Source organism: Caretta caretta, chromosome 1 (genome assembly GCF_965140235.1).
Source record: "Caretta caretta isolate rCarCar2 chromosome 1, rCarCar1.hap1, whole genome shotgun sequence".
In the NCBI taxonomy this organism is placed as follows: domain Eukaryota; kingdom Metazoa; phylum Chordata; order Testudines; family Cheloniidae; genus Caretta; species Caretta caretta.
In genome coordinates this window covers 133870652-133898643 of record NC_134206.1, presented here as the reverse complement: position 1 = coordinate 133898643, position 27992 = coordinate 133870652, and the positions used below count along the sequence as shown (strand labels likewise).

At 39.6% G+C, this 27992-nt stretch overlaps 1 protein-coding gene across 6 annotated transcripts in view; it reads left to right on the top strand.

The window, feature by feature from the left end:
* The window catches only part of MID1 (midline 1), a 328983-nt gene that overhangs the window by 253841 nt on the left and 47150 nt on the right, over nt 1-27992 (top strand). For all 6 annotated transcript variants that reach the window (XM_048860586.2, XM_048860595.2, XM_048860612.2 and 3 more), the window contains one exon: nt 16212-16307. In XM_048860586.2, the coding sequence (XP_048716543.1) occupies nt 16212-16307 (96 nt within the window). The remainder of the gene's footprint in view (nt 1-16211; nt 16308-27992) is intronic.

Here is a 27992-nt window from a genome sequence, read left to right as displayed (position 1 = left end):
GTTGGCAGATGCATGAACACTCCTGTCACATGTAGCAGCTGAAGCATGCTCAGTTGCTCTGTGGGAATGGCGCATGTGCAATCAGGTTAGCACTAGGAGGACTCAGGACTAGGTTTGAGGCTTGACCATACTCAGTGAGGACAGAATCTTCAGAGATTTTAGTTGCTAAAATCTAAGTCTCTACTCAGCATAGGCTATCTGCAGTCTTTCAAAGGGTTGTAGCTTGGCCATATTTGGGTGGATTTTCTCAGGGATGACAAAAGGCACATCCCTGAGACAAGGTCCACACTGGTCCAAATTTCAAGTTTCTGCTCCAAACCATGGGACCACCAGTTTCATAAGAAAAGTTGTCCACATTTTTTACATGAGTAAAACAACCTGTTCTTGGAAATAACTGATCCATTTTGACTGACCAAAAAAAGAAAAGTCTGAGCTAGACACCCAGAACAGAAAATTTCAGCCTGAACAGTTCAAGTTTGGCAAAGTTATAAGCAAATGAAAACAGGACTTGTAATGCGAAGTGTAAGGCAACCTTAATAATATTATAAGCTTTGAAAATGTAAAATATGGTCTAAATATTTTCAGGTAAATTCTGATGGTGTCAGTTACATTTCTGAAAACCATGTAGATGTGCATGAGCTTTACTGACAGCTGATTTTGATTTTTTGTGCATACCAAAATATATTCATTTTTGTATCTCCTCTAGACACCACTGATTTACACATTTTAAGACAAGAAGGGACCATTATGATACCTTAGCTCCTGGCATAATAGAGGCTATAACATTTTATACAGTAATTCTTCCATCGAGCCTAATAACTTGTGGTTGAACTAGAGCATATCTTTTAGTGTATCTATGCTACTTATCAGTAGTGGGATGGCCAGTTTATTGGGAAAAGAGTTTAGCCTTATGATCATGAATGATGTGACTGCATCTTCCTGGGGACATTGTTAGAAAAAAAAATTCCACTTAATGGGGATGCACTGGGCTGATATAAATGGTTTAAGTGATCATCAGCCAGCTGTGAAATTATAAACTCCAGCGTTAGTACAGAAGTTGCTAATTAATGCCTCAGTCGAGAAAGCACTCAAACTTGAACTCAATGGGGCTATTAATATGCTTAAAATATGCATCTTCTTAAGCACTTTGCTAGGTCAGGACCTGTAAGCATCAAAAATAGAGATGAATTTAAGAGAATTAAATTTTTATCTTGCATTTTTATTGGTTTGGTTTGGTACATCATTTTATTTAATCTTCAAACCTTTTCATTCCCCCCGCCCCCCAATCGCCTTTTGTTTTAACCAGGATAGCCTGTTAATTGGGATGATAGGCTGCCCACAGGATGTCCCAATTAAGAGGATAGTACTGTCAACCCTAAAAGAAGTTAGGATTCCACTTCAGCCAAGTGGCTTTTTCAGTTGTTGAAAAGAGCATAGCTTAATTGGTTGAAAAACTGGGCAGCCAGTCTGTTCAGGAAAAGCTGAGAAATGGGAGTGAAATTTATATCAGGATCTGTAACTATTTAGTTGATGCACAGATCTTTTCCTCTTTTCTCTGCCCTTCCCTACATCCTCTTAATGCTTACCTCTCAATTTCATTTGTACTTCTGTCTGAAGCAAAATAAGTTTATACAAAGACTTTTTCCCTTTCTCATCTGATTCTCACATTCTACAAGCAGATGTTAAAAGCAGTGCTGTTTAACGAACTTAATCTGTCCTCTCCACTGATGGGTTTTTAAATTAAAGTTATTTGAAACTTTCATGCCTGGAGTGTCAATACAGCCCTGCAGTACTTGCCCTTTGCCACATGCTGATGCACCAAGTCTTAGAATACAGGTTGACAATTTGTCCCGCTATGCTTACTGTACCCTACCACTATTGAATGAAAGGTAAAAAGGTGTCACTATTCATTTATAGGTGAGTACATAAAAAGTTTGTTTGGTAAAGGCTGGGGATTTTATGAGGTGCTCAGCATCAGCTGTACCCGTTCAGTGGGTGCTGCAGCTACTCTGCACTTCACCTTAAATTTGTAATTACACTAGAAGAAAGTATAATTTAATGAATGGCAAACTATAAAGAAATTTTCATTACAGTGTACTTTATTGGTTTGCAAATATATAATTCTGTGGGACTTGGCAGTAAAATAATGAAACTGTGATGGCAGATGGAAGTTATGAATTCAAGAGACAGATGCAATTAAGCTAATAGGTAAGTGCTGTACAGCTCTATAATAAAATTATGCTTAATCATTTATTTTTAAAATATTAAAACTGTACGGTTTGCCTAGGTATAGTGATAGGTGTGCTAGAAATATCAAATAAATATGGTAAACTTGTCAGAGTCTTAAACTGATTTTCCTGAAAAAGGCCTTCATGGAGACTTAAAAATGGAATCTTAAATGCATACATATTTATTAGCTCTTTGTGATATAGGCATGTCATAGTAATGTGTTTGGATGGTATAACTATTGTAGCCAATTAAAGAGGGATAAAATCACATAAATTAGGTTTTAACGGTCAGTCAAAATTGCAATTTCTTCAGATTTCCATTGCTTCTATTAAATGTAATGGTTTATTGGGGTGGCAGGTTAATTTGGGTTTGTCTTATTAAAGATAACAATTACATTTTCTTAGAAGAAAATCCACATGTATCATATGTGTTGCCTAAATTAATTAATGCACTAGAGTTTGATGCCAGTGCTAGTCATTCAAGGCTAGATTCACAAATGAATTTCAGCATGTTGATGCTCAGCATCACCACATCTAACGTTCAAGCATTAAGAAAGTCACCGGGATTCACAAAGCCTGAGTTAGGCACGCAGGCTCCCTACACAGTAAAGGAGGAGAGAGAGGCTCCTTAAAATGGGATCCACAAAGACCAGCATGTTAGGCAGCTCTCTGACTCAGCTGGCCAATGGGAGATACAAAAGTTGGTGGCGGGGGAGGTGTAAGCCTTGTCCCTCAGAGAATTCAGCACCTAAATCTAGGCTGAAGGAGGCACATTCCTCTGCTTGGAATCCTCAGCTGCAAACCCTTTTTTGGGGCTGCGCACCTACGCTGCTCTTGCAAGAAGGTGGGAGTTGGGAAGAGAGGACCTCTCCCGTCGTTTTTAGCCCAGTGGTTAGGGTACTCACCTGGGATGTTTGAGACCCCCCAGTACCAGTCCCCCCACTGCCTGAAAGGGAGAAGGGACTTGGACAGAGTGAGGGATCTGCCACCTCTCAGGTGAGTTCCCAAACCACCAGGCTATGGGATATTCTGATGTGTTGCTCCCTCATTCTACTGTTGAAGCTGTTGCTCTCTGAATAAATAATGAGAGTTATTGGAGCAAGTTATTGGACTGGATCCTAGGTCTCCCACCTCTGAGGTGGGTGCTCTCGCCACCAACAGGCGAGACTGAGGGAGCCGCACATCAGAATATCCCACAACTAAGGCTATCATAATGTCAGAGAAGTCACAGAATCTGTGACTTCCGGAGACCTCCATGACATTTTCTTCCCCGGGGCTCGAGCTATCAGCTGGCAGGCTGTGCAGCTCTCAGCCACTGCTGGCGGCTGGCTCCCAGCAGCTCCTATCTCCTGGGCAGCAGGGGGACTCCAGAGCTTCCAGCTCCCATGGGCGGTAGGGGGACCTTGCAGCTCCCAGCACCTGGGACACTCTTTCCCCCCTCCCCCCGCCCCCCGATAGCTCTAGCTGCTGCAGGGGGCGAGGGGACTGTGGATCTCCCACTCCACGTGGGTGGCATGGCCCCCACACACAGCTGCCCAGCTGTCGTAGACAGCAAGGTGCCCCCCTGCTGCTCAGCCAGAGCACCCCCCTGCAATTTCCAGCTACTTGGGGGGAGTGAGGGGAAGCCTCCCAGCTGCTGTGGATGCTGGACCCTCCTCCCTCCCCATTTTGTCAGGGATATTTTTAGTAAAAATCACAGGCAGGTCACAGGCTTCCATGAATTTTTGTTTGTTGCTCGTGACCAGTCTGTGGTTTTTACTAAAAATATCCGTGAGAAATCTGAGCCTTACTTGTAACCCAGTGATTAGGGAACTCACCTGAGGGGTGGCAGATCCCTGTTTAGATCCATTTTCCCCCTCAGGTCTCTCATGTCCCAAGTAAGTACCCTAGCCACTGGGTTAAAGGTTATGAGAGTGGGGGCAGTGGCAGGAGATTGGGCCCCACAGGTGAATTAGGCAGACAAATGCCTCTCTTCCCCTGGTTCATTAATCACTCTGGGGCTTAGGTGTCTGCATATCTAGTGTGAGGTATGTGCAGAGACAGAAACATAGGCACCCCGGGGAACTTTTACAATGAAAATTTTGGTATCAAGTGAGTTTAGGTGTCTACAGGGTTTGGCAGCAGCTGAGAGGGGGCTTTATGAATCCCAGTGAAGCCTGGGATTTAGGCAGCTGAAGTGGCAGTTAAGCGCCTAAGTCCTTTTGTGAATCTAGCTCTCTATTCCTAATGCCTTTTGGTATATTGCAGAAATGAAACAAACTAGATCTTTGTTTAGTTTGAAAAGCATCCAGCAGTTAATGTTATACATTAAAGACATACTAGAACACAGATTTGGGAATGAGAATGTACAGCATTTAAGACCAGGCCAAGCCCAAAAGGAATTATTGAAGTCTCCCATTTCAGGAGTACATTAAAAAAACAGTGCCCAATGGCAAGCCATTAATTCTTCAAAATGTGACTCTGACACTAGCCTTACAGCCCTAGAATTGGGGGTGTTTGTCCACTTAACTTCCAGTTTGATCCTGTACTGGTGAGATTTGGAAAGCACAGTGCACATGTGTGTGGTTGGATTTAGATAACTTTGAGTTAGTGCTTTTGCCATAATGAGGAGTCATTAGTATGTTATAAAAGGCCAAATTCTCCTATCAAATATGCCTCTGCAACTCTGATGAAGTAAGTGAGAGTTGCGTCAAATCACTTACTGAAGAATTTGGCTGTATATGGAGGTCAGACTAGATGATCTAACAGTCCTTTCTGGCCTTAAACTCTCTGAATCTGTGAATTAAATATGCACCAGACTGAGTCCCAAAATTAGTGACATAAAACCATGTATTAAATGGCAACTGTGTCAGGAGAACTGGATTCTGTTCTTGGCACTGCTGCTGAGTTGCTGTGGACCTAATCCAACACTGAAAGCAATAGAAAGATTCCCATAGTCTGCAGTGGACTTTGGAACAGCTCTGTGTACTTTTGATAAGTTAGTTTGTCTGTAAAATAAGGATCATAATGCTTACTCACCTTTTGTAAAGGACTTTCAGATCAATCCATGCAAAGTGCTATACCAGTATAAAGCATGAATTATTATTGTTTATTTGGACAGAAATTCAGTTTGGTGAATTATTAGTCAATTACTTATTTTGATAGTTTTAGGAGGTTTTTAGGTCAGTCTGTGTTTTTGTGTTTTTTCATTTGAAGTAATTTAGTTGCTGTGGAGACAGGGCAGTCATATAATTTGGGCTGTCATTAGTTTCTCAGACAAACAAATTATTACAAAAAACAAGAAACTCACTGGGCAAATGTATGAGCAGAACCAGAGCCTTACTAATTTATAACCCATCTTGGGTAGAGGCTTCTTTTTATAATGTTGAATATAAGCCATCCATGATGGCTTATATGTTGAATATAAACCACCCAGGCAAAAACAAGACGTGGTTTTTTTTACAGTTAATATTACTATATAATTATACCAAATGTAATTCACAATCCCTACTTGACCTGTTAAACAAAGTGAAAGCTTTACCAATAATGATGTTGTTTTACTATTTCAGTGTCACTATTAAACTTAAATATAAAATTTACACATTCCAAAACAAAAGAACAATATTAAAAATTGAGCTGTTCTCTTTTTCAGTTATGCAGTCAATACAGCATCACGTTTTCCTCCCATCTACTTGTACAAGTATTTTCTTGGCCATCTCAAAGTACGTATGCTATGCTTTTACATATATGATACTTTGTGTTGAAAGGAGGAACCTAAGCATCTTAATCTGGGGAAGCCTGATGTCCTGAGGTTTGATAAGTGTTGCCAGGTTTCACTTCCAGAACTCCTGGAGATATCCAAGAGTGTGGTGCAGGACAGTATGGATTAGACACATGTCAACTCTTCTCCCCCATGCACAGTTCATTTTGACTTTTGCATGACCCTGTGTGTTCAAACAAGAGGAAGTGGTTGCATAACTGAAATCAGCTCAAACTAGAGGAGTAAAGTATAGGTTTGGGACCCACGAAAACAGCAAGAACCAAACTGACCTTGTTGTTTTCATTTTGGTATTTGCTAACGCATATTAAAATGTCTACATGAGTTTCAGGTACAACTCTTTAAGTAATTTCTTTCACTATAAAGTATTGAATAATGCATTAAACCTTATCTCAATCATTTAAAGAAGACTAAAAGAACTATAGTCTGATAGAATGATTTTAAAAATGAAAGAGAGAGATCAGAAACAGGGTCCAAACCAACATAGTCACAGCCTAAAAATCCCAGAGGAGTCCTCATATTGTCCATCTGCAGTGTAACAATTTTTGCATGACATTATGTGGGATCTACTTTTTTTCCTCTTCCTGGATTGTGTGTATATGTTTTATGTACCTAAACAGGGTGTAACTAGGTTAAAATTGGTAGGCCTGATTCACAGAAGTCAATGGATTTACAAGAGTGTAAAGCTGAAGTAATGTACTAGAGTCAAATTAGTGAGCTCAAAATCAGATCCTTATTTGACTAAAGATTCTGAATAAATGTCATCTCCTTGGGCTTTTCATTTATTTATACTTTGCCAAATTGACATAAGAAACATATTTACATAGCCACTGGTTCACCGTTCAACCTTTGCCACCGTCAGTAAAAGGGAAAACTCGAAAGGTTGTAGTAAATCAAATAAATAATTTTCTGGAGGAAGCCTGTACAAATTGGACATGTTGTCTAAATTGGTCAAATGAAACATTAAGATGTCTCACTCAAGGCTCAAAAAAGATTCTCTCCAGAAGTAATTTGATTTGCACATTTTTTCTGAGATGTTAGTCTATCCCAGGGATCGTCAACCTTTGGCATGCGGCCCAACAGGGTAAGCCCCCTGGTGAGCTGGGCTGGTATGTTTACCTGCCGCGTCTGCAGGTTCGGCCAATTGCAGCTCCCACTGGCCGTGGTTCGCCGTTCCAGGCCAATGGGGGCTGCAGGAAGCGGCGCGGGCTGAGGGATGTGCTGGCCACCGATTGGCCGAACCTACAGACGTGGCAGGTAAAACGGCCCAGTCCTCCAGGGGCTTACCGTGGTGAGCTGCGTGCCAAAGGTTGCCGATCCCTGGTCTATCCACCAGAGTGAAGCAGCATGTGCTTTCCATTGTCTAAAAGTTCTGGGTGACAAAGGTTTATACATGAATGGTTAAAGCTAGTATATGACCAGTTTGGGCAGGCTGGCTTACATTTAACTTTTGCACTCTTCTCACTATCTGGTTAAAGATGAGCAGCAGAACAGACTTTTAGCCATCAAACCAAGATACATTTGGGCTGGAGACAAAGTTAAGCTTACCATATGAACATCTTGTTCTTATTTGACTGATAAAAATGGCTTAATTGTTTCCTATCACTAGTAAGAGACTAATAAAGTGTGCAAGATTTTTTTCTTGATTGTTCAATCTATTCAGATTTTGAAGTGACCCAACAGAGAAACTAACACATGAAAATACAGACTCAGATGCTGAGCTATATAATGATGGGTCATAAAGTTAGAAATGGAAATAATTAGAAATGAACCTAAGCTTGAGTTTGAATCTGGATTTCCTGGAGGTCAAGGGGGTATTTGCACTGGGGAGTTTGATTTGGGCTCATCTCTAGAAAAGACCTATTAGATTTACATTGTCTATCCCTTTACGAATGCAGGATTGTTCACTGCAGTATGTCTTCTAGTGCCATGTCTATTCTAGTTTTAACTGTCTTGAGTACTGGACTTTCCCCGATTTCCACTGAAAAAGAATGGACTCTAGTGGATGTTCCTGTTTGGAAATTTTCCCTGATATATACTTTGAAATATGAAGTAATTGAAGCAGATGAAAATAATATTTGACTCTTGATAATTATAACAGTAGAATTTACCTTAGTATGTGTATATTGTGGTACTATATAAATGTTTTATTATAATATACATTTAGTGAAAAATAGCCTTAGAAAAAGCACATAGGCCCCAATCCTACAAATACTTATGTATATACTTTAATTTACTACTGTTAAGTAGCTTCATGGGGTTACTCACAGTAGTAAAGTTAAGTGCACGTAAGTGTTTGCAAGATTGGAATCTCAGTGAGGTACATGAATCTGGATTGGTCTCCAAAATGTTTTATATATTTAAAAAGCTATTCATTCAATATATTTTTCTAGTTATTTTTCTTTATAGCTAGAATCTCTTATATATAAATTATACAGGGACCTGAACCACAATTTCAGGTCCAAACATTTCTGAATTTTCTTAATGGGATGTGCAGGGAGCGGGTGGCAGAATGTGACTGTGATCCTTGATGAAATGTTGTCATTAGGATTTATATCAGTAATGTACAAAACTAGAATCCTTAATCTGCATACCACTGAAATATTTATGGTGGTTCAAATTCAGATTCAAACCAGGATCTGTGTTTTGCAGCTCACGCTGATTTTTTATTTGGTATAAACTGAGCTCACCACCACGCTGCCATATGCGGTAGTGAGAAATACCTCCAACATCCCATCACAGATTTGAGAGAGATTGTAATTAGACTATCCAACATTTTTCTTATGTTGTACCCTTAACTACTTGTTAATAGCAAGGCCTTCAACATGATAATGCTGTAGTTCAAATCTAGATCAAATATGATTATTTTTCTAATGAAATCCCAGATCTGACGCTGATCAAAAGTTATGTAACATAACCAATAGCATTTGAGCTGTTACATTATAAAATAAACAAATGTCATTGGCTTAAGTTTCACACTGAAAAATGACTGTCTTATACCAGGTCCATATGGTATTTTGGAAAAAAGTTTAAGGCCCCTATTCAGCAAAGTACTTAAACTGAAGCCTAACTTTAAGCATGTGAATAGTCTCAGTTTATCCAATCAGCCCCCTTCCAGGGTGTTTACTCAACCTTGCAACCTACAGTACAGACGGTTCTGAGTGCTGGATAAAGAGCAGAGCATGTGAAAAGGCAATTGAAGGTGCTGAACACTTCCCTAGAGTATGTTCTGGGATGGAGCCCTAAACTTGTAGAGCATAATAATTTTCTGCTTGATGCTCTGCTAGAATTAGATCCAACTCAAGTGGAAGACAAAGGCAAAACTACCACTGACTATCAGTGGTGTGGGATCAATGCACTCGTAGCACATGGCATTCTTCATGCGAACATTCTAGCCAGGTTTAAAATTGGGAGGGGGGAGAGAGAGAACCAAATACATGTTGCTTTGTTTACTGTGATTCACACTTAAGTCACAGCTCTCTTGTTTGTTTGGGTTTTTCTCTTTTTTCGTCTTAAATAAGGAAGAGAAAGCTGCCAAAAACCACACACACAAACAAACTACCAACAAGGCAAGAATCCTTAGTTGGGCTTATTTAGTCTGCAGAAGAGAAGAGTGAGGGGGGATTTGTTAGCAGCCTTCAACTACCTGAAAGGAGGGTTCCAAAGAGGATGGAGTTAGGCTATTCTCAGTGGAGGCAGATGGCAGAACAAGGAGCAGTGGTCTCAGGTTGCCATGGGGGAGGTCTACTTTGGATATTGGAAAAAAAATATTTCACTAGGAGGGTGGTGAAGCACTGGAATGGGTTACCTGGGGAGGTGGTGGGATCCATCCTTCGAGGTTTTTAAGGCCCAGCTTGGCAAAGCCCTGGCTGAGATGATTTACTTGGGGTTGGCCCTGCTTTGAGCAGGGGATTGGACTAGATGACCTCCTGAGGTCTTTTCCGACCCTAATTTTCTATGATTCTATGAATACTGACCTTAAGTCCTCCAAAATGGGCTAACTGACACTATGGTTCTTTTTTACTTTCTTTTAAAGATAACAACCTTGACAGAGTCCCCAGAAAGTAAATTCAATTGCATACAAAGTTGGATCTATCAAAAGTCAGTTCCATCCCAGTTAAACTGATTTATTATTGTTCTACAGTCTGTTCATCGATCTTGGTTATGGGGAAGTTATTTTTTAAATAAAAAGGTGAAGTGTGATATGACCGTGATTAATAGCTTTATGGGCTCAGACAGCAGCCTATAAAACTAGTAATAAAAACAAAAGTGCAAAGAACAAATTTGGGTTTAAGGAGAAGTTATTTGAGTTCACTTTTTGAAAACTGCTATAAACAATATTTCTCTTCATTCACCTGGGCTAATCCAACATGTGACCAAATATTTGCTGTCGCCTACTAAAATTCAGCAATTTTTTTTTGCTTATTTCACACTAGCTTAGTATTGGCTTCTCTGCTTTAATGATGCTCAAGATAAAACGTGCCACCTCCTTTCCTGTATCAAACACTCATATCATGGCTTGCCCTATATCAGTTGAAAACTGACTTGTCCTTTCATTACTGTGGCTCCAGTTGACAAGTGTTGTCAGCCCCATTGATCCAGATATCTGTAGGAAACTGTTGCTGTGCCAGCCTTACTTCTCTTTAAAATTGTAATCCAGTCAGGTTTCCTTCTTCACTCATCATAATGTATAATACTTATTTGATTTTTTTATATAATCCCATAAGATCAAGAAAGGTTATGTTTCAACCACAGAATTTAGTAATATGTACTGGCTGATTAAAAACAGATTGTCCTCATGATGTATCCCATAAAACAAAATTTTTAGAAAGTGGAGAGGCACATGTTTGTAGAAGCCAGAATTTTAAAAGCACTGCATAAATTGTGGTTCTTTAGAGGAGCTTTTACCTGTCTGTGCCAGTAAAAGCTGTTTTAGTATTAGTGATGTGTAAAGCTCAGAACTTCAGCTTTGGAATGGATGCTAGGAATGGATTAGCCTAGACATTTTGTGTGCACAGGCTGTTGGGAGACTTCCTGATTTACCAGCAGTTCCCATTTCTTGGCAGGGAAAAAATACATTTTGACTGATCATCCCTTCTTGTGATATTTAAACACTTCAGTTCTTAACCTCAGCTGCTACAAAAAAAAAAATGCAGAGCTGGACAGAAGTTAAATATAATTGGGGTCAAAAGTTGTCCACACCTTTTCAAACCTCTATAAGTTCAAGTTTCAGCCCAAACATTTGTAATTTATCCATACCACTTTACCTTTCCCTTCTTAATTACTAATTAGAGATGGGGGCTAACCCAAAATCCTACACTCAGACTACCACCAGATTTTGGGATATTTGAAATCTAGATTGAAATCTGAATTTCGTCTCTGTTGCCCATCTCCAATGGCAGTTTTGTGCCAAGTCTATTTGGACACTACACAATAATATTAGTACATTGTTTTTGCAAGAGGTTTGAATGCACTGAGAAAGAAGTATTGCATTTTGTATGAAGCTATCCTGTGGGAAAACCAAAGCACTACTGTAGCTTGCGATTGTTCTCAATCCTGCTAGATTATCTCAGTGGAAAATTATGCACAGGAATTAATTTTTTTAATTTAAACTTTGTTACTCTGATAGTTTAGCTCTGTAGACTCTAATAATTTATATTTGAATGAGACTTAACAGAATCATTGCATTTGTTTTTCTCCAGCAAGTGTACTTTATCCAGAGTTTATCCCAATCTTTCCCCAGGATCTATACTCATAAAGTTCCTCTTTATGCTGTGAAATAGGTGTGGGGAGAAGAGTTGAAATAGTTAAGGAAATGAAGACAAAGGCAGGACAACAACTCAGAGGAGCTTCTGGCTTAGCAGCTGTAGCTGTTCTAGTCAAAGAACAAAAACATAGCTGCACTTCAGAAGCATCCAGTAAGAGGAAGCAGTGTGCCAGGGGTATGACTAGCAGGTCAGAAAGGGAAGAGCAACAACACTTGTCAAGAATACTGAGATCTGTGTTATTAGAGGTGTTTGTGTGTTTAGGCAGATCTGAAACATTTTGATCATCCCCACAATGCCCCACTTTATGTAAGAATTAATAAGAAAATAGCAGCATTCTTACAAAATATAGAAAGAATTCTAATTTAGTTTAAATAATTTAAATTATATTGGCTTCAAAAGCTGTTTCCCTTCTATTACATTTTTAATGAAAAATACTCTTCGCCTATTAATTGCTTGTTATCTTTGAGTTTCTCCGTGTGGTATACTGTGATGAGTTGAGGATAAGCTCAATTCCCACAAGTGTGTATCAACATCATAGCTATTTCCACTTCACGATGTGTGGAGTGATAGTTGAGCTCTGTGCCTTTGGACTTGAGGCGAGTTACTCCCATAATCATTTTGTGGGTTCAAGACTGTCTGGAGAATTACATGGGTCAAACAAGCAAATTAACATGTCTGTAGGTTAGGCATAAGTATAGGGTGCATAGGATAAAAATTAGCTCAAGTTCTTCCATGTGCACCTGGGATCCTGGCATATTCACGTCAAAGAACAGAACATCCCTATATAGAGGCAACAGTTGTATTGGCGAGGGAAGACATTACATTCAAATATACTCAAAACCAAGCTTTTCTTTATATTTAATATTCTGTATATTTTTTAGAATTGAGCGGCAACTTTGTCTAGTGGATCAGGCATGACACCTGGAGCCGGGAGCAATGGGTCTTAGTTTCTGTTCTACTATTAATTAACTCTGTGATCTTTTTAATTTTAGTCATCCAAGCTTAAAAATTTGGGCCGTAACCTGCCTGTTTTCCACTTGTAAAAGGCAGATAATAATACCTACCTATTTCACAGGGGCCTTGTGAGAATTAACTAGTTACTGGTGGTGTTTTCTGTGGTGGTGGTCTAACCCCCGTGTCCACCTAGAGGTCCAGAATATGAGGAATACAAAGTGATGCATAGTCACCTTTGACCTATCCCAGTACAGTTCCTGCTCCACACACAGGAATAGAGGAACTGAGAATTGCTGCCAAAGTTTGAATACTTAGATCATGTACCATACTAGATAAATGCTAAGTAACATTGTTATTACAAAGTATTCTTCTGGAATGTTTGGTTATAGCAGGATCCACAACTTCAGATGAAAGCCTTTTATAAACCATAAAGGAAAAGGAGCTCTTATATTAGTACTCTGTGTGTGTGTGCGCGTGCGCGCGCTCATGTGTATGTGTGTGTATATATATATATATATATTTATTTGAACAGGCAAGAAGAAGAAAAACATTACTTTACTTTACCGTACCCTGTGCAGTTCCTATTGTAACTGACTGCTGTATGTTTCTCTTTGTAGCCCTTTGAACAGGAAGGTTCTACAGTGCAGGAAAATATCTTTGGGAGTAAAAGAGGTTCTTGGGAATGTGGCTGTGTCCTCTACTGTGATAAATTTTAGAAACCCTCGTCATGCCAATTAAGGCCGTGTCAGCACCAGTCAGCGTTTTTTCTGTTTAGCGTATTTAGAATCTCATTCTTTCATTCTGACAATATCATCAGCCCTTGTAGTGGTTTAGGCCTATCCAAATCTGCAGATCTAGGAGGAAAGCAGCTGATAAATCCAAAAGAAAAAATCCTTTTTTGCACATGCTGTTCTTTGCATGAGACCACTAATTTGGCAAAGGACATGGGTTCACATTTGGTTTACGTATATTTTAAGTCTAAAAGAGACTATGATGATCTTGTCTGACTGCCTACTTAAGACAGGCCAACAAACCTCACCCAATAATTTCTGCATCAAGCCCATAACTTCTGTTTGAGCTAGAGTATTTCTTTCAGAAAGCCATCCAGTGCTGATTTAAAGGCTGCAAGTAACTCCACATCCCTCACTAAGTTGTTCCAAATGGATAATTAGCCTTACTGTTAAACTCAATCTTATTTTTAGTCTGAATTTGTCCAGCTTCAATTTCCAACCATTGGCTCAAACCATTCTATAGACTTGTGGAACAAAAATGAAACACCACCCTCTCAACTGTCCCTTATAATTACGTTTTGGTGACTCATTCTGGGTGGACTTGGCCCCATTACACTCCATAAATAATCATGTTTTAAAATGATTGTATAAAGCTCCATCTTCATGACCATTTTAACTGAGTCAATTGACCTGCTTACAACCCAGTTAAAAGTTGTAATATGATTACACCTACTGTGTCCAAGCAACCTGGTTAAAAGAAGCTTGTGAATTTTGGCTAGTTGTTTGTTAGGGTTTGTCTACACTACCGCACAGGATCAATCTAAGATACGCAACTTCAGCTACATGAATAGCATAGCTGAAGTTGATGTACTTGGATCTACCTACTGCAGTGTCTTCACTGCGGTAAGTCAACAGCTGACGCTCTCCCATCGACTCCGCTTGCGCTTCTCTTTCTGGTGGAGTACCAGAGTTGACGGGACAGCACTCAGGGGTCGATTTATCTCATCTATACTAGATGCGATAAATTGACCACCGCTGGATCGATCGCTGCCCGCTGGTCCAGCGGATAGTGTAGACAAGCCCTTAGTGTTGCTGTTTAAGTTCTCACTAGTGGACTTTGAAGTCAGAACTTCATTTAGATAAACAGAAATGTTCCTACCTCTTTGGGTGGCTTTGCTTGATTGGGCTGAGTGCACATTTTACAAGGCAGCAATGCATTGGCAGAAGGGCTAGAAACCTAACTTTATTTTATAATGAGCATATACATTATATTAGATATATTATGATTTTCTTCCCCACCCCACTACAAAAATCCTCTTGTATTTACAGATAATCTGCAAGGCTCATGTAGCATTTATTTTGTTGTTTCATCTGCTTAGCCACGCAAGCCAACCTTGTATCTGTCACACTTGTATCTGTCAACGTTACCATTAAAAATCCACGTTTTCAGGAATTTCTGATTTAACTGTGGAAATCCATTCTAGACAGAATGTCCACACACAGGTCAGGACTACATTACAAAATTTATTGCTGGAACTATATCTGTCAGAAGTGTGAAAATACCCACACCCCCTCACTGTCATAACTTTGTTATTAAAATCCCCAGTGTAGATGCAGCTACTGCCTGCTGTCTTCTAAACTGCTTCAGTTGTCTTAGCTAATATAGTTCAGAGAGGTGATGTTACTATATGGGCAGAAAACTCATTCTATGGCTGTATCCATGCTAGGGGCTATGTTGGCAAAGCAAAGACTATGTAGTGTAGACTACCCCACAGACTTGCGCCAAAATAACAAAACGTGTGAATTAAACCAATTTAGTTATTTTGATGCAAATGTGTGTAGATCAGCCTTTTACTCATACAAACAGCCCTTAGTATTGCCAACCCTAAATGTTCAAAAATCACAAGTCAGGCTCACAAAAGTCACGAGATTTAAAAATAATGATTTGGGCTCTTTTTGTTTTCTGGCTTTTGGATTTATGAAGTGCATTAGGGCCACGTTTTCAAGCTGTTCTCCACAACCAGCAAGGATAAAAACATTGTGGGTGTTTGGTTTTTTTTAATTAAAGCTCAGACTCTCTTGTATTCACTTGTCTTCGGGAGCTAGGCTTTAAATAAAATTTCAGCTATCATGAGAACCATGATAAAAACAGGAGTTGGCAACACTGATATTTATTTCAGCCATAAACATGAGGATAAAGAGCCATAAGCAATAAGATTCATGGGATTATAAAGAAGAAATCTTCTTAGAGAAACTTGATTGCTGTCCCTGATAGAATTACAAAGTTAGCAGACAAAGGGAACAAAGTAGATATTATATTAGGCTTTTAATAAAGTGTCTGATACTGTCTTTCTCAAAAACAACTGGGAAAAACAAAATTATGAAGGGATGATATTTCATTTTCATGATTATAAGAGATTTATTTAAAATGGCGAAAGAAAAAATATAGATATATTGAAGATCTTGACAACGATATTTAGTTGATATTAAATCAGTTACAGTTTTGGTTAAAATTTTGTGAATTCCAATAAGTTTATAAGAAGAGCATGCACGCTTTGCACATGCATTATCAGATACTATATGTTCAGCACATGGCTAAATAGTCACTTTCCTTACCCTGTGCCTGCTCAAAACACCTGGTAATACGGATAAAAAAGAAAGCCACATGTGCATACCTACAAACATACCTGAAAGTATAACAGTTTTCCATGTATTTGCCTGAAATCCTAAATTCTGCAGAAAACTAAAATGTTCTTTTCTTTCTTTTAAACAGCAAAATTTGGAGAATAACCTCACGAACCTTATTAAGAGGAATACTGAACTGGAAACTCTCTTGGCTAAACTCATTCAAACCTGCCAACATGTGGAAGTGAGTATTGAGCTATTCTTGAAATACTTGATATCTGAAACGTGTATTTACAGCCAGTACCTGTGCACTTCAGAAATCCTCAGCTTCTAGGAATTCTGGAGGAACTTCCTAGAGCAGGAGTAGGCAAACTATGGCCCATGGGCCAGATCCAGCTCCGTGGCGCAGCAGGGCTAAGGCAGGCTCTCTGCCTGTCCTGGCCCCGCGCCGTTCCTGGAAGCGGCCAGCACAACATCCCTGCGGCCCATTGGGTGGGGACAGAAGACTCCACGTGCTGCCTTCACCTGCGGGTACCTCCCCTGAAGTTCTCATTGGCTGCAGTTTCCCGTTCCTAGCCAATGGAAGCTGCAGTTCTATGTTATGATAATATTTCATACAGGGCCATTTAGCTTCTGACTACATTTTCATTCCTGTGGCAACTCGGTGTTATTCAGAGAACATTGTAGATACCTAATAGACCATTATATTAAATATTAATAATGGTGTACAGGAAAGGTTTCACAATATTGGGATTTAGAACATTTCTTGCGTACACATATAGCAGTTTAAGGGAAATCTGCTTTATTCACCAATATTACACAATGGAAAATTCCTGTAGAGAAGGATAGCCTTTCTACAGAATCTTTAAAACAACTTTTAGAATCTAATAGAAATTACCTTGGTAGAATGCTATAAGATAGTTACCAAAGTCTATGGAAAGATATGATTCATTATTAAATGCTTCAGGTTTTTAGAGTAACACCTATAGAATCCTGTTGGTTTCATCCCTATACAATTCTGTAGGACTTTCTCATAGGATATTTTATTCTTGGTTTGATTTTGGTCTTTTCTGGTATGTGGCATCTACCTTTTTTCCACAGGCTTCGATTCAGCAAGGTACCCAAGCTTGTGCCTAACTTTAAGCAAGTGAGTGTGGCTATTGAGTAGTCCTATATGTATGAGCTAAGTATCTTGTTAAGTTGGGCCTCAGTGTTTACTGCGGTATTTGGTTCTATCTTGGAAACAAAGACAAGGTACATCACTTCTTGTTTCACTTGTTTAACTCTGGTAGAAAATTTTCCTAATGGGGATGAGATTTTGGTGAAACAAGACCTCCTCTCCATTAGGGGAACTACAACCAGCACAACCCAAAATGTGGATGGACCCTGAACATTTTAGGGTCAGTCTTCAGGGCAAGTCTATGCTTAAAACGCTGCATCGGCTCAGCTACACCAATGCAGCAGCACCGCTGTAGCGCTTTAATGAAGATGCTCTTAACTGAAAGAGCTCTCCCATCAGCATAGTTAACCCACCTCCCCGTGAGGCAATAGCTAGGTGAACGGGAGATGCTCTCCTGCCACCACACAACTGTCTACACAGGGAGTTAGGTTGGTGTCACTACATCGGGCAGGGGTATGGATTTTTCACACCTCTGAGCAACATAGTTATACCAATATAGGTCTGCACTGTAGATGAGACCTCAGTTTTCTCTGTGTTCTTCAATATGCTACAAATTCTAAGCTTTCTTTAAAAAAAAAACAACTAACTTATTACATTGTAAAGATACAGCTGCCACACTGCAAACAGATGTGCTGCTGTCCCTTGATCTCAATTTTACAAACAATTCTCTCCAGACAAAAAGCAGCAGCTGCAAAGTTGGGAACTCATTCCTTCCCAGCCAGTTGATCTAATTAGCATATAAATTAGCTCAATATTAAGAGATGTGCCTGAATCACAATCCTGGATCCAAGCACCACTGAAATTTGGACAATTTTGGATCTGGCTATTAACTTAACAGCTGTCCATGTTTATCATCAAGGACCCAACTGTGACAGACTTGCAACATCTGGGACAAACCTTATGGAGTAAAATAAACTTTATTGAATTAGGATAAACCCTTCTGAATTAGGCTTAATACCTTTTAGGATCCATTGTATTAAAATGCAGTTGTATGTGTGTTCTTGTGGAATTTTATGTAACTTCTCTTGAAGGAGCAGGATGCTAATGTAATTCCTCTGGTTATCAACCTCTTTGACGCCACCCCCTGGAGAGGTTCACATATGCTAGTTCAGACTGGATTCTCCAGGAACCAATAGCCGAGGAAAGGATTTTTGGATAAATAGCTGGTAGTAAACTGACTCGGAGCCTTCTTCCTGATCCAGCAAATTGACAGGACCCCTGGTCCACGCAGGGCCCCAGTCCTTATGGTAGAGTTGTAAGCAGTAGGCCTACTGAGGCCCCGTGGGAATGGGTGTTTGTTCTGAGCTGAAGCTCAGTGATCAACTGGTAACCAAAAGGAAACCCCTTAGATGAGGTGTTGAAGGACTGCTCCTGCCAGAGTCCATGTTAGGGTCCGGGTGCTGTCTGGTCACCTTATTAGCATGCATGTAGATTATTGAGTTTTTTAAAATGTTTTCTCTCTAGTGCTTTTACATTAAGAATAAAATAGGCTTGCATAAAAAGAGAAAGCAAGCAGGACTGCTTTGGCAGCCTGTCTCTGCTGTGAACAACACAGTGAATGCCAGGAACTGTTCAGCCTGGAAATACCCCGGTCAAGAGGAAGAGATGTATGTCTCAGCCCAAGAGAGGTGATGGCCAGGGAGCCGGAAGCCTAAGAGTGGGTCCTCTTGGTATACCATTGGTGTGTGAATGTGGGGGGGAATATAGGTGCAGTTGCCCAGAACTGTGACACCAACCAAAACTTTAGAGCTGAACACCCTAACCTTGAGAAGTTGAGATCTGGATCCAGATAAAAACTTCATCCTGAGTCCATCTATACTATTTTTTGAGCACAGGTAATTGCTTTTTGTCTCTTTCTTTTAAATAAAAATAAAATACAAAAGTACAAAAGTCAAGCAAAACAAACCTTTTGTTAATGCAACATTAATGTTACAAAGTTAAAATGACAAAAAAGTCAGGAAAGGAAAAATGTAAGGTTCTACTAGCAATGTTAATTTTGCCATATTTCTTCTCTGACTCGACTGCTTCAGACTTAGACAACCTGAACCTGCAATATGACACCCATACGTTTTGAAGTGTTTACAGGACTGGGGCCTTAGCATTTTCTATTTCAGTTTTTCTGATTTCACATATTACTGATAATGTTGTAAAATGTATTCTGTAAAATATACACGGATGTACTACATGCCCAATGCACCATAAGAGTTGCTGTTGTATAATAAATTTACTATTGCCTGACTGTGTTTTTAATTTTGTAGTCTTATTGTTGCCTTAGAATTTTTTTAAACACACAGTTACTTTAAATAAGATAAGCCTTATATATCTTAAGGATATATCTTGTGCAAAAATATATATCCAAAACAAAGGAAGGGAGACAATGGCATCGGAACAATGTTTATTGGGGGGGTGCTGAAAGCCATTGAACAAAGCTGTAAACCCTGTATATTATGGAAACCTCTTCAAGCCAGGGGGTGCTTCCTCACCCCCAGCACCCTTAGTTCCCGCACTCCAAAGGGAGAAAAACTACTGTTCTTTGATTTTCTGTTTCAGAGTTTATTAAAAAGAAAAGGAGTACTTGTGGCACCTTAGAGACTAACCAATTTATTTGAGCATGAGCTTTCGTGAGCTACAGCTCACTTCATCAGATGTTTACCGTGGAAACTGCAGCAGACTTTATATACACACAGAGAATATGATGTGCACAGGCTACAAAACTTATTTAAACTACCTTAATTTGCTCTTATAAAATAGTAATAAAACTTAACATCTTAGCAGAGCATTTTGGTCCCCAAAAGAATGGTAGTTACAAGAAAAATTAAATACAACAAAAAAGGAGTGGGGTGTTCCTTCTAGTTTTGCTCTTCGGTTTTTAGTGTGTGGCAGACCTGATGATTCTGACAAAATGAAAAATGGGCTATGGGCCTTCTGTAAAAAAAAATTACCTGGTCTATGGGGGAGATATGTTGTAAATGTTTTATACATTGCCTGTGTTTATCATCCAGTGAAGTGATGTCAATGAACCCAAATGTTCACTGGTTCTGCTACTCATTACAAAGTTTAACTCCCCAGCAACTGATTTCACCATTGATACATTATTTAGAGTTAGGGTGACCAGATGTCCCTATTTTATAGGGACAGTCCTGATATTTTGGGCTTTGTCTTATATAGGTGCCTATTACCTTCTACCCCCCGTCCCGATTTCTTTTATTTGCTATCTGGTCACCCTATTTAGAGTACACCCCTCAAGACATAAGAACTGATGACTTAACCGTACTAAGGAACAAATCCAGTTCACCCTATGACTTAAGCATGACTTCTGTGTGTCTTTTAAAAACAAAAAAACCCAGAGATGCGCTTCACTCCTAATTGACATGGGTAACCCTGGTGACTTCAATATGAATACTTACGTGAGCAAGGCAAGCAGAATTTGGCTCCAAATTAATAAAGAGGTCAGAAGACAATTTTAAAAAATCAATATAATTTTGGTGGGGTTGAGGGAGGAATGAGGGGGAGTTACCAGAAAAGTAGTTTTCATCTATAATATGAAGTATAAGCCCTGATTCTGCAAACACTTAAGCACATTATTAACTTTACGCATGTCTCTATTCCCATTTGGGGTCACACATGGTAAATTTAATATATTGCATGATCCTCTATGCACATGCACATACACACAGAGAGTCTTTTTTGGGCAGGGTTGTTTGGTTACACACACACTCTGATTTATAGTTGGTTTCACTGACTTTTCTGATTCATCCACACCTGTTTTTTTAACTCATTCCGCACCCTCTCGTTTTTCATTCCTCACCTTTCCAGGAAATCCAAAAGGCAGGTGTACTGTGAAAGGTTTTCTCTGCTTTTCAGGGGAAACTGGTGTTAGGGGCACAGCTGGCTCCCAACCTGATCATTAGGCAACCCAGAATGTTCACCTGGACCCAGTGATTTCCCCTCACTCCAAATGGTTGCACTTCCTAATTGGGCAGGGGAACCAGCAGTTTGCTAATTGAGCCTTGCAGAAACAGCACAGAGACTGCTCAATACATACCATGCCTGCAGCTGTGCTTACCCTGCTCTCACCTCTGCTTCATGCTCCAGCCCTTGTTTCAACATGCTTCTAGTCCAGGGGTCGGCAAACTTTGGCACATGGCCCATCAAGGTAATCCACTGGTGGGCCGTGAGACATTTTGTTTACGTTGACCATCCGCAGGCACAGACCCCCGCAGCCCCCAGTGGCTGTGGTTTGCTGTTGCCGACCAGTGGGAGCTGCAGAAAGCAGCACAGGCTGCAGGGACTTGCTGGCCACCGCTTCCCGCAGCTCCCATTGGCCGGGAACAGCAAACTGTGGCCATTGGGAGCTGCGGGGGGCCGTGCCTGCGTACGGTCAACGTAAACAAAATGTCTCACGGCCTGCTGACAGATTACCCTTGTTAAGCCGCGTGCCAAACGCTGCCACCCCTGTTCTAGACCTTGCTCCAAGCCCTGCTCCTGCCTTGCTCCCAACCCTGTTCCTGCTTCAGTCCCAGAATGTACCTGCTCTGTTCTGGTTTCTGAATCCTGACTACACCTCTGGCTACATCTGACTATGATTCCTGCTTACCCTTCAGCTTAGGCTTTGGCGTCTGACTCCAGTTCTGACCTTTGGTTGGCTCCTCAAACCTGACTCTGGCTTCACCCTTGGACTGTTACCTGTTTCCTTGATCTAAGCTTGTCATTACCTGACATATGTTTTAGGAAATTGGTTAAAATGTTTATTAGTTACTCAATAGACTGAAGCTGTTCCGGTCCGTTATGCACTAATGTAATTAGAACACAGCTGTAGAAGAATCTGAACAATTAGCTGTGAGGGGGAATATAGGTTTGGCCTGTAGACAACATAATAACATCTGGGTTTTAGCCATTGTTTTCAGTCTACCAAACGTAATAGGCAAGATTTATGGATTCTATTGCAAAATTTCTTTTAGTTTTTTCCAGTCAAAATCATTCTTTGGTTATATAAGGGAGGGAGGGGCATTTTTACATATTTGTATAACTCTGGAACTGCTGCACTCACTGTGTTTTTTATAATGGAAATGCTTGGATTCTAACTCAGCTATAAAAATCTTGCTGCAGGCTTAAACTCAGCAGACAAGGCCACAGTCAAAAGTGATTTTGTGTGTGTGTGTGTGTGTGAGAGAGAGAGAGAGAGAGAGAGAGGTTTTCATGGTCAAGTTATATAAATCCCCTGAAAAAACAAGGGGGAATAATGATGGGCCCTTAACTCTGACAGCACAGATACTGCCACTGTGATACGGATCAGATGCCTCTCTACATCAGTGTAACAATAGCAGAGCAAAAGATAGGGAGAAAAAATGGCAAGCACTGTGGAAATCCTGCAGTCGCCTTATCCAAAGAAAGGGCCTGATGGAAAGTCACAATTCAGGGGCTGAGGCACAGGATAGCATAGGAAAATAAATGTAGTTAAAAATAATGAAAATTCAAATATCTTCTCAGACTTCAGCCACTTAATCAAAGAGTAACAGCCGTGTTAGTCTGTATTCGCAAAAAGAAAAGGAGTACTAGTGGCACCTTAGAGACTAACCAATTTATTTGAGCATAAGCTTTCGTGAGCTACAGCATCCGATGAAGTGAGCTGTAGCTCATGAAAGCTTATGCTCAAATAAATTGGTTGGTCTCTAAGGTGCCACAAGTACTCCTTTTCTTTAATCAAAGAGCTTCTTTGAGTTGTACAGAGAAGTATGTCTCCCTTCCTTTTTCCATGAAATAAGCTTAGAATTCTCCTTGTTTGTGGTCTAGGAAAAATTAGAACTACGCTGGCAGGGTGCTCCCCTGAGGACTCTTAAGTAATAAAAAGGCTCTGTTCATGACAATAAAAATAATGCACTGTGTGATGCCAGCTCCTTTTATTTCTCATTCACAAACTGAAACTTGGGAGCACTTCATTCAGATCTCACATTAGCTGTAGTCTCCTCTGCTTCTCAGCTCATAGGAAGGATTAGGTGGAAATCCTGTCTACAGAACATGTTGATAAGTACTTTAGTAAAGCAGCCCCTCTTTATCATCAGAGTTCTGACATACGCTGTTTATAATAAGCTACCTACTTCAGATGATGTTTACGTATGCTGAATTTATTTGCATAATGCCCAGTACAACAGAAAAAATAGATAAAATAATACACAGAGTTCATCCCTCACAAGACGGCATTCAGTAATGGAACTTGAGGTGAGAGTTCATTATCTACCATTATATTGGTGGGGGGGGGATCATACTTGGGAGGCAGTGAGGGGGTAGGAGAAAAGAAGGTAGGAGTGAGTTTATTAGGGTCATCACAAGAGGGCAAGGAGCTTCTCTTGGACACAGGAAGCCAGTGAAAGAATTTAAGAAAAGTGGCGGCATAGTTGGAGTGATACTTTTATACCAGTGTTAGGGGGAGACATAAGAGGAAAAGTTGGAAAATAGAAAGTTTCTGGTTGGGAGATGACCCAGGCCTGGACTAGGGATTTAGATGTGCAAACTCCTGCTAATTCCCCCTTGCCAGGAATGTGTCTTTGTGATTCCCATGCTGATTCAGACGGAGGTTGGGATTGCAGTGTATCATGGGAGGCATAGTCCAGCCAGAGAGCCCAGCCCAGAGATGATGGTAGGAGCATAATGCACATGAACTACTGCTTCCCTGAGGCATGACATGAAATGCACATATTAATGGCAAACTGACTCAAAACGAAACAGTTCATTTCGGTCAAGCAAACCAAGATGTGTTGTTTTGGGTTGATCTGACATGAATATTTTGTTTTGATTTTTCCAACAGAAAACTGAAAAATTTCAGTAAAATTATTAGATATTGGTTAGGGGGCGTTTTATATAGAAAATTCCTGACCAGGTCAAGCAATGTTTCTTAAGAATTGCATGTGTCATTTCAGCTGGTTTCTCTTTCCTCTAATCCTTTTTCTGATTTTCTTATAAAACAGTGAACAAATATTAAATGTTTTACTTTATTATTAAAACTAAAGTAGCTGATAACAGCTACAAAAATATTTTTCCTCCCTCCCCCATCCCCTTGCATTCCCTTGAATTATAAGCAATTACTCAACGTCTTTCTCAGTTTCTTTATCTAAGTCCTAGAAATAATTGAGATTTTTATATTTTGGTGGATGAGCAGGAATAAATGACTTGAAGGAAATTGAGTTATTGTTGGTGAGAGTAATTAGTGATATCTTTAAGCTGTGCACAAACCCTTAAAGAAGGGTTTACGTCATTTGTATCCTAAGACAGTTATTAATGAGCGAGTGGTACTTTCTCCATTATTGTTGTTCAGATGAACTATGAACATGCTCTATCTTTGTTTTAGGAATCATGTTAGTACAGAGTTTGCTGTTACTGTGTGTCTCTCAAACAAGATATTTTTATTCAGATCACAAATGAATATTAGGCAGTAAACTTCCGAAGTTTGTGGTTGCTTAAACCTCAAAAAAAAAAAAAAGGCAAGGGGGGGGGGGCAAAAATACTGTGGGTGACCACACTCTTCAAGGTCCAAGACAAACCACAGGGTATTCTCAAGCAGGGTAAACCACAGAGTTTATTGAGGCAGTTCCCCTCACACACCCTGCAACAGTCTTATTAGGCCCCTCAGGCCTGTCCCAGGCAGCACAGTACTCCTTTTTGTAATAGAGCAAAGAAATAGTTTCAAAAACAAACTCAGGAGCCCTGTGAGAAGTCTACCTTCTTCTAGAAACATTTCTATTAGACGGTCATTTTTTTTCCCATTAATGCAGAAATAGAGAGCTCACTTTGCCAGTCTGTCTATGAGGGAGGAATTGCAGATTTCCATTTTGTCAAATTCACTCCTTTGGCTGCTAAAATAATTATGGCAATCCTTTTCTCAGTGTTAACTAGTAATACCAACTCATCCAGCACCCCTAAAATACACAGGCTTAGAGAAGGAAAAATAGCAATATTTAAAGTTTTCAAAAGAGCACTGAATATAGTGTTCCAGAACACATGCATCTTTGACAGGTATAGAAGATGTGTGAAAGGTTAGCATGGGGGTGTTTGCACATCCAACATTCACTGCCTGTTGCTAATCAAGCCTTAAATGTTCTGGAGCCCAGTAATACCTGTTTAATATCTTGTTCTGGAATAATTGCAAAGGTAAGGAGCTTGAAGTATCTTTCACATTAAGCCAGATATCCTGCCAGGTTTCTGTTGAGATAATAAGGCTAAGATTTTTCCCATTTTTCTTTGAAACTGAGATTGAGAGGGTAATGCCAAGCATTAAGCCACCTATAAGTAATTCCTACAAAGTGACTTGTATTTCCATATTTCTTAACACGTTTGTCTTGAGGTGAGAGTTGAAACAGAACAATTGTCCCCTAATCTTGCATGAATCCTTGAGCATAGCCCCTGAAAGAAGGAACTGTGAGATAATGGTAGCTGATATTGGTTGTATATGTAAATTGAGGGAGGCCAGTTCATCATCTTGGATTATATCTATAATTTTTGGTAATGCTTTTTCTATACAAATTGTTTTAAGCATGGAGTTGGCCTTGATCCTAAGACAAAAGTTATCCCATAGTGGTACAAGAAACAAATTAGTGAGATTGGATGTGGTAATCGTTTTAACCCATTGCAGGATTCCCCATGTAGATGCAAAGATTGGATTTTTCCGTAAGGGTTTCATTAGCCTCTTAAAGTATATAAAAGAGGAGAGGGAACCAAGTGGCATAGCTAAGCTTTTTTTAATCTCAAACCAGGTTAATGTTTATATAGAACTACCGCAGGGGAACCATCCTACAATATGACACACTTGGAATGCTAGATCATAGAGATCCAAATCTGGCAACCCGCATACCTCCAGTTGCCCAGGATTTTTAAAGTGTCTTGTGTGACAAACCCGGCTGTTGTTTTTTTATCCCATATAAATAGGCTTCTCATGCAATTTATACAAGTACAGAGTTAGAGAGAGAGCTTGAAAGGCAATAGGTGAATGATATGTCATCCTGAGAGATATTCATATTCGCTATTTCTGTTCTTTCCAGTAAGGATAGAGGGGGGATGCCTCCTCTCGACATCCTTGGAAATTTCTTTTAATAGCTAGTCCATATTTATAGAAACAATTTTGGAAAGATCAGGACAAGTTTTAAATAAATAATTTATTTGAAATAGAAAATGTTGAAACTGAGAAGGATCTGATCTTTGGAATAAATCACAAGCAATTGATATAGCCAAGTTAATGTGAAAACCAGAGATCTTTCCAAAAACATCAACTGCATTCAATAATTATGGGATTGATGAGGATGCAGTCTTCCCAAAGATGTCATAAGCTTATAAACTGATTTTGTATTGTTTCCAGTTTATAGTCATACCTTCAATGGCTGAATGCTCTGATGTGTGTTTGAGAGTGAGATGAGAAAGAAGAGGTGAGAGGGGACAGCACTGTCGTGTCTCTCTTTCTAGCTGAAATGGTGGGAGAAGTAATTCCAGTAGTTGATACCGAACAAGGGGACAGTTGTATAATACTCTGACTCAATTCAGGAATATTGGTCCAAATCCACATTTTTTAGGACAGCCATTTTATAAGGCTATTCAATCCTATCCAAAGCTTTCTCTGCATCTAGAGATAAGGCCATGGAGGGATCATCTGAACTTGTTGGATCAAGTGAGAGATTTTTCTCTTACCAGCAGTCATTCTCCCTTTAATGAAACCAATGTGACCTTTGTGTAAAATTGATGAGATGGTGATATTCAGTTGTGTCACTAAAATTTTTGCAATTATTTTGCAATCTTAGTTCAGTAGAGATTGCGTGGCGGAGGGGCAGAAATTGCCACAGTTGCAACCATCTTTGTTTTTCTTTATTATTAACATAATTAAAGCAGTTCTCATGTCACAACCCTGGTGACTTTTTGGAATATTTCAAGTGAAGACTTTTGAAAGAATAGAAGATAGCGGATTACAAAATGTTTTGTAGAAACCCGCCAGAAAGCGATCTATCCCAGGGGCCATGCAGAATTCATATTTTTATGGCCAATTCAATCCTTTGTTTTGTGATAGCTTTGTCTCTAAACAGGTGTTAGGGTATTAAAAGGTAGGTCTTCAACAAAATGATCAAATTGACTAGAATCAAATTGGTTGTCTGATTTATATAAAGCTTGATAGAATTGCTTAAATTGATTATTTATATCTTTGGTTCAAGGATGGGACTAGAGTCTTCTTGTAATAAGAAGAAAGAAAGAATGTTGTTGGCTAGTTCCATCTTAAGTCTTGCCAAGTAGTTTACCTGTTTTATCTCCCCATTCATAATATCTTTGGCCCTTTGAGGGCAAATTCGACTTGACTGGATAAGCATTCATTATATTTATATTTGGCATTTATTAGAGAACTTAGGAGGTTTTCATTATTTCAGTCAGTCTTATGCTCTTCTCTGCAACTCATCTATTTTCTTGTCCAGAGAGCATAGTAATTTGAGCTGCTCTCTCCTTTTGAGAGTCATACTTTATCCATTCATCCCTTACAGTAGCTTTTAGAGCTTCCCAAAAGATGGTATCTGAGGTGACTGAGTGCTTATTTTCTTTTCTGAAGTTAGAAATGACTGAATCAACTGTAGAACTAAATTTTGCATCTTTTAGTAGCAGAGCATTCAGCTTCCTCCTAGAAGATTTGAATGATGTGTAACCAGCATCTATGGTAGATATTAGGGCTGTCAATTAATCACTGTTATCTCAAGCAATTATCTCAAAACAAATTACCTCGATTAA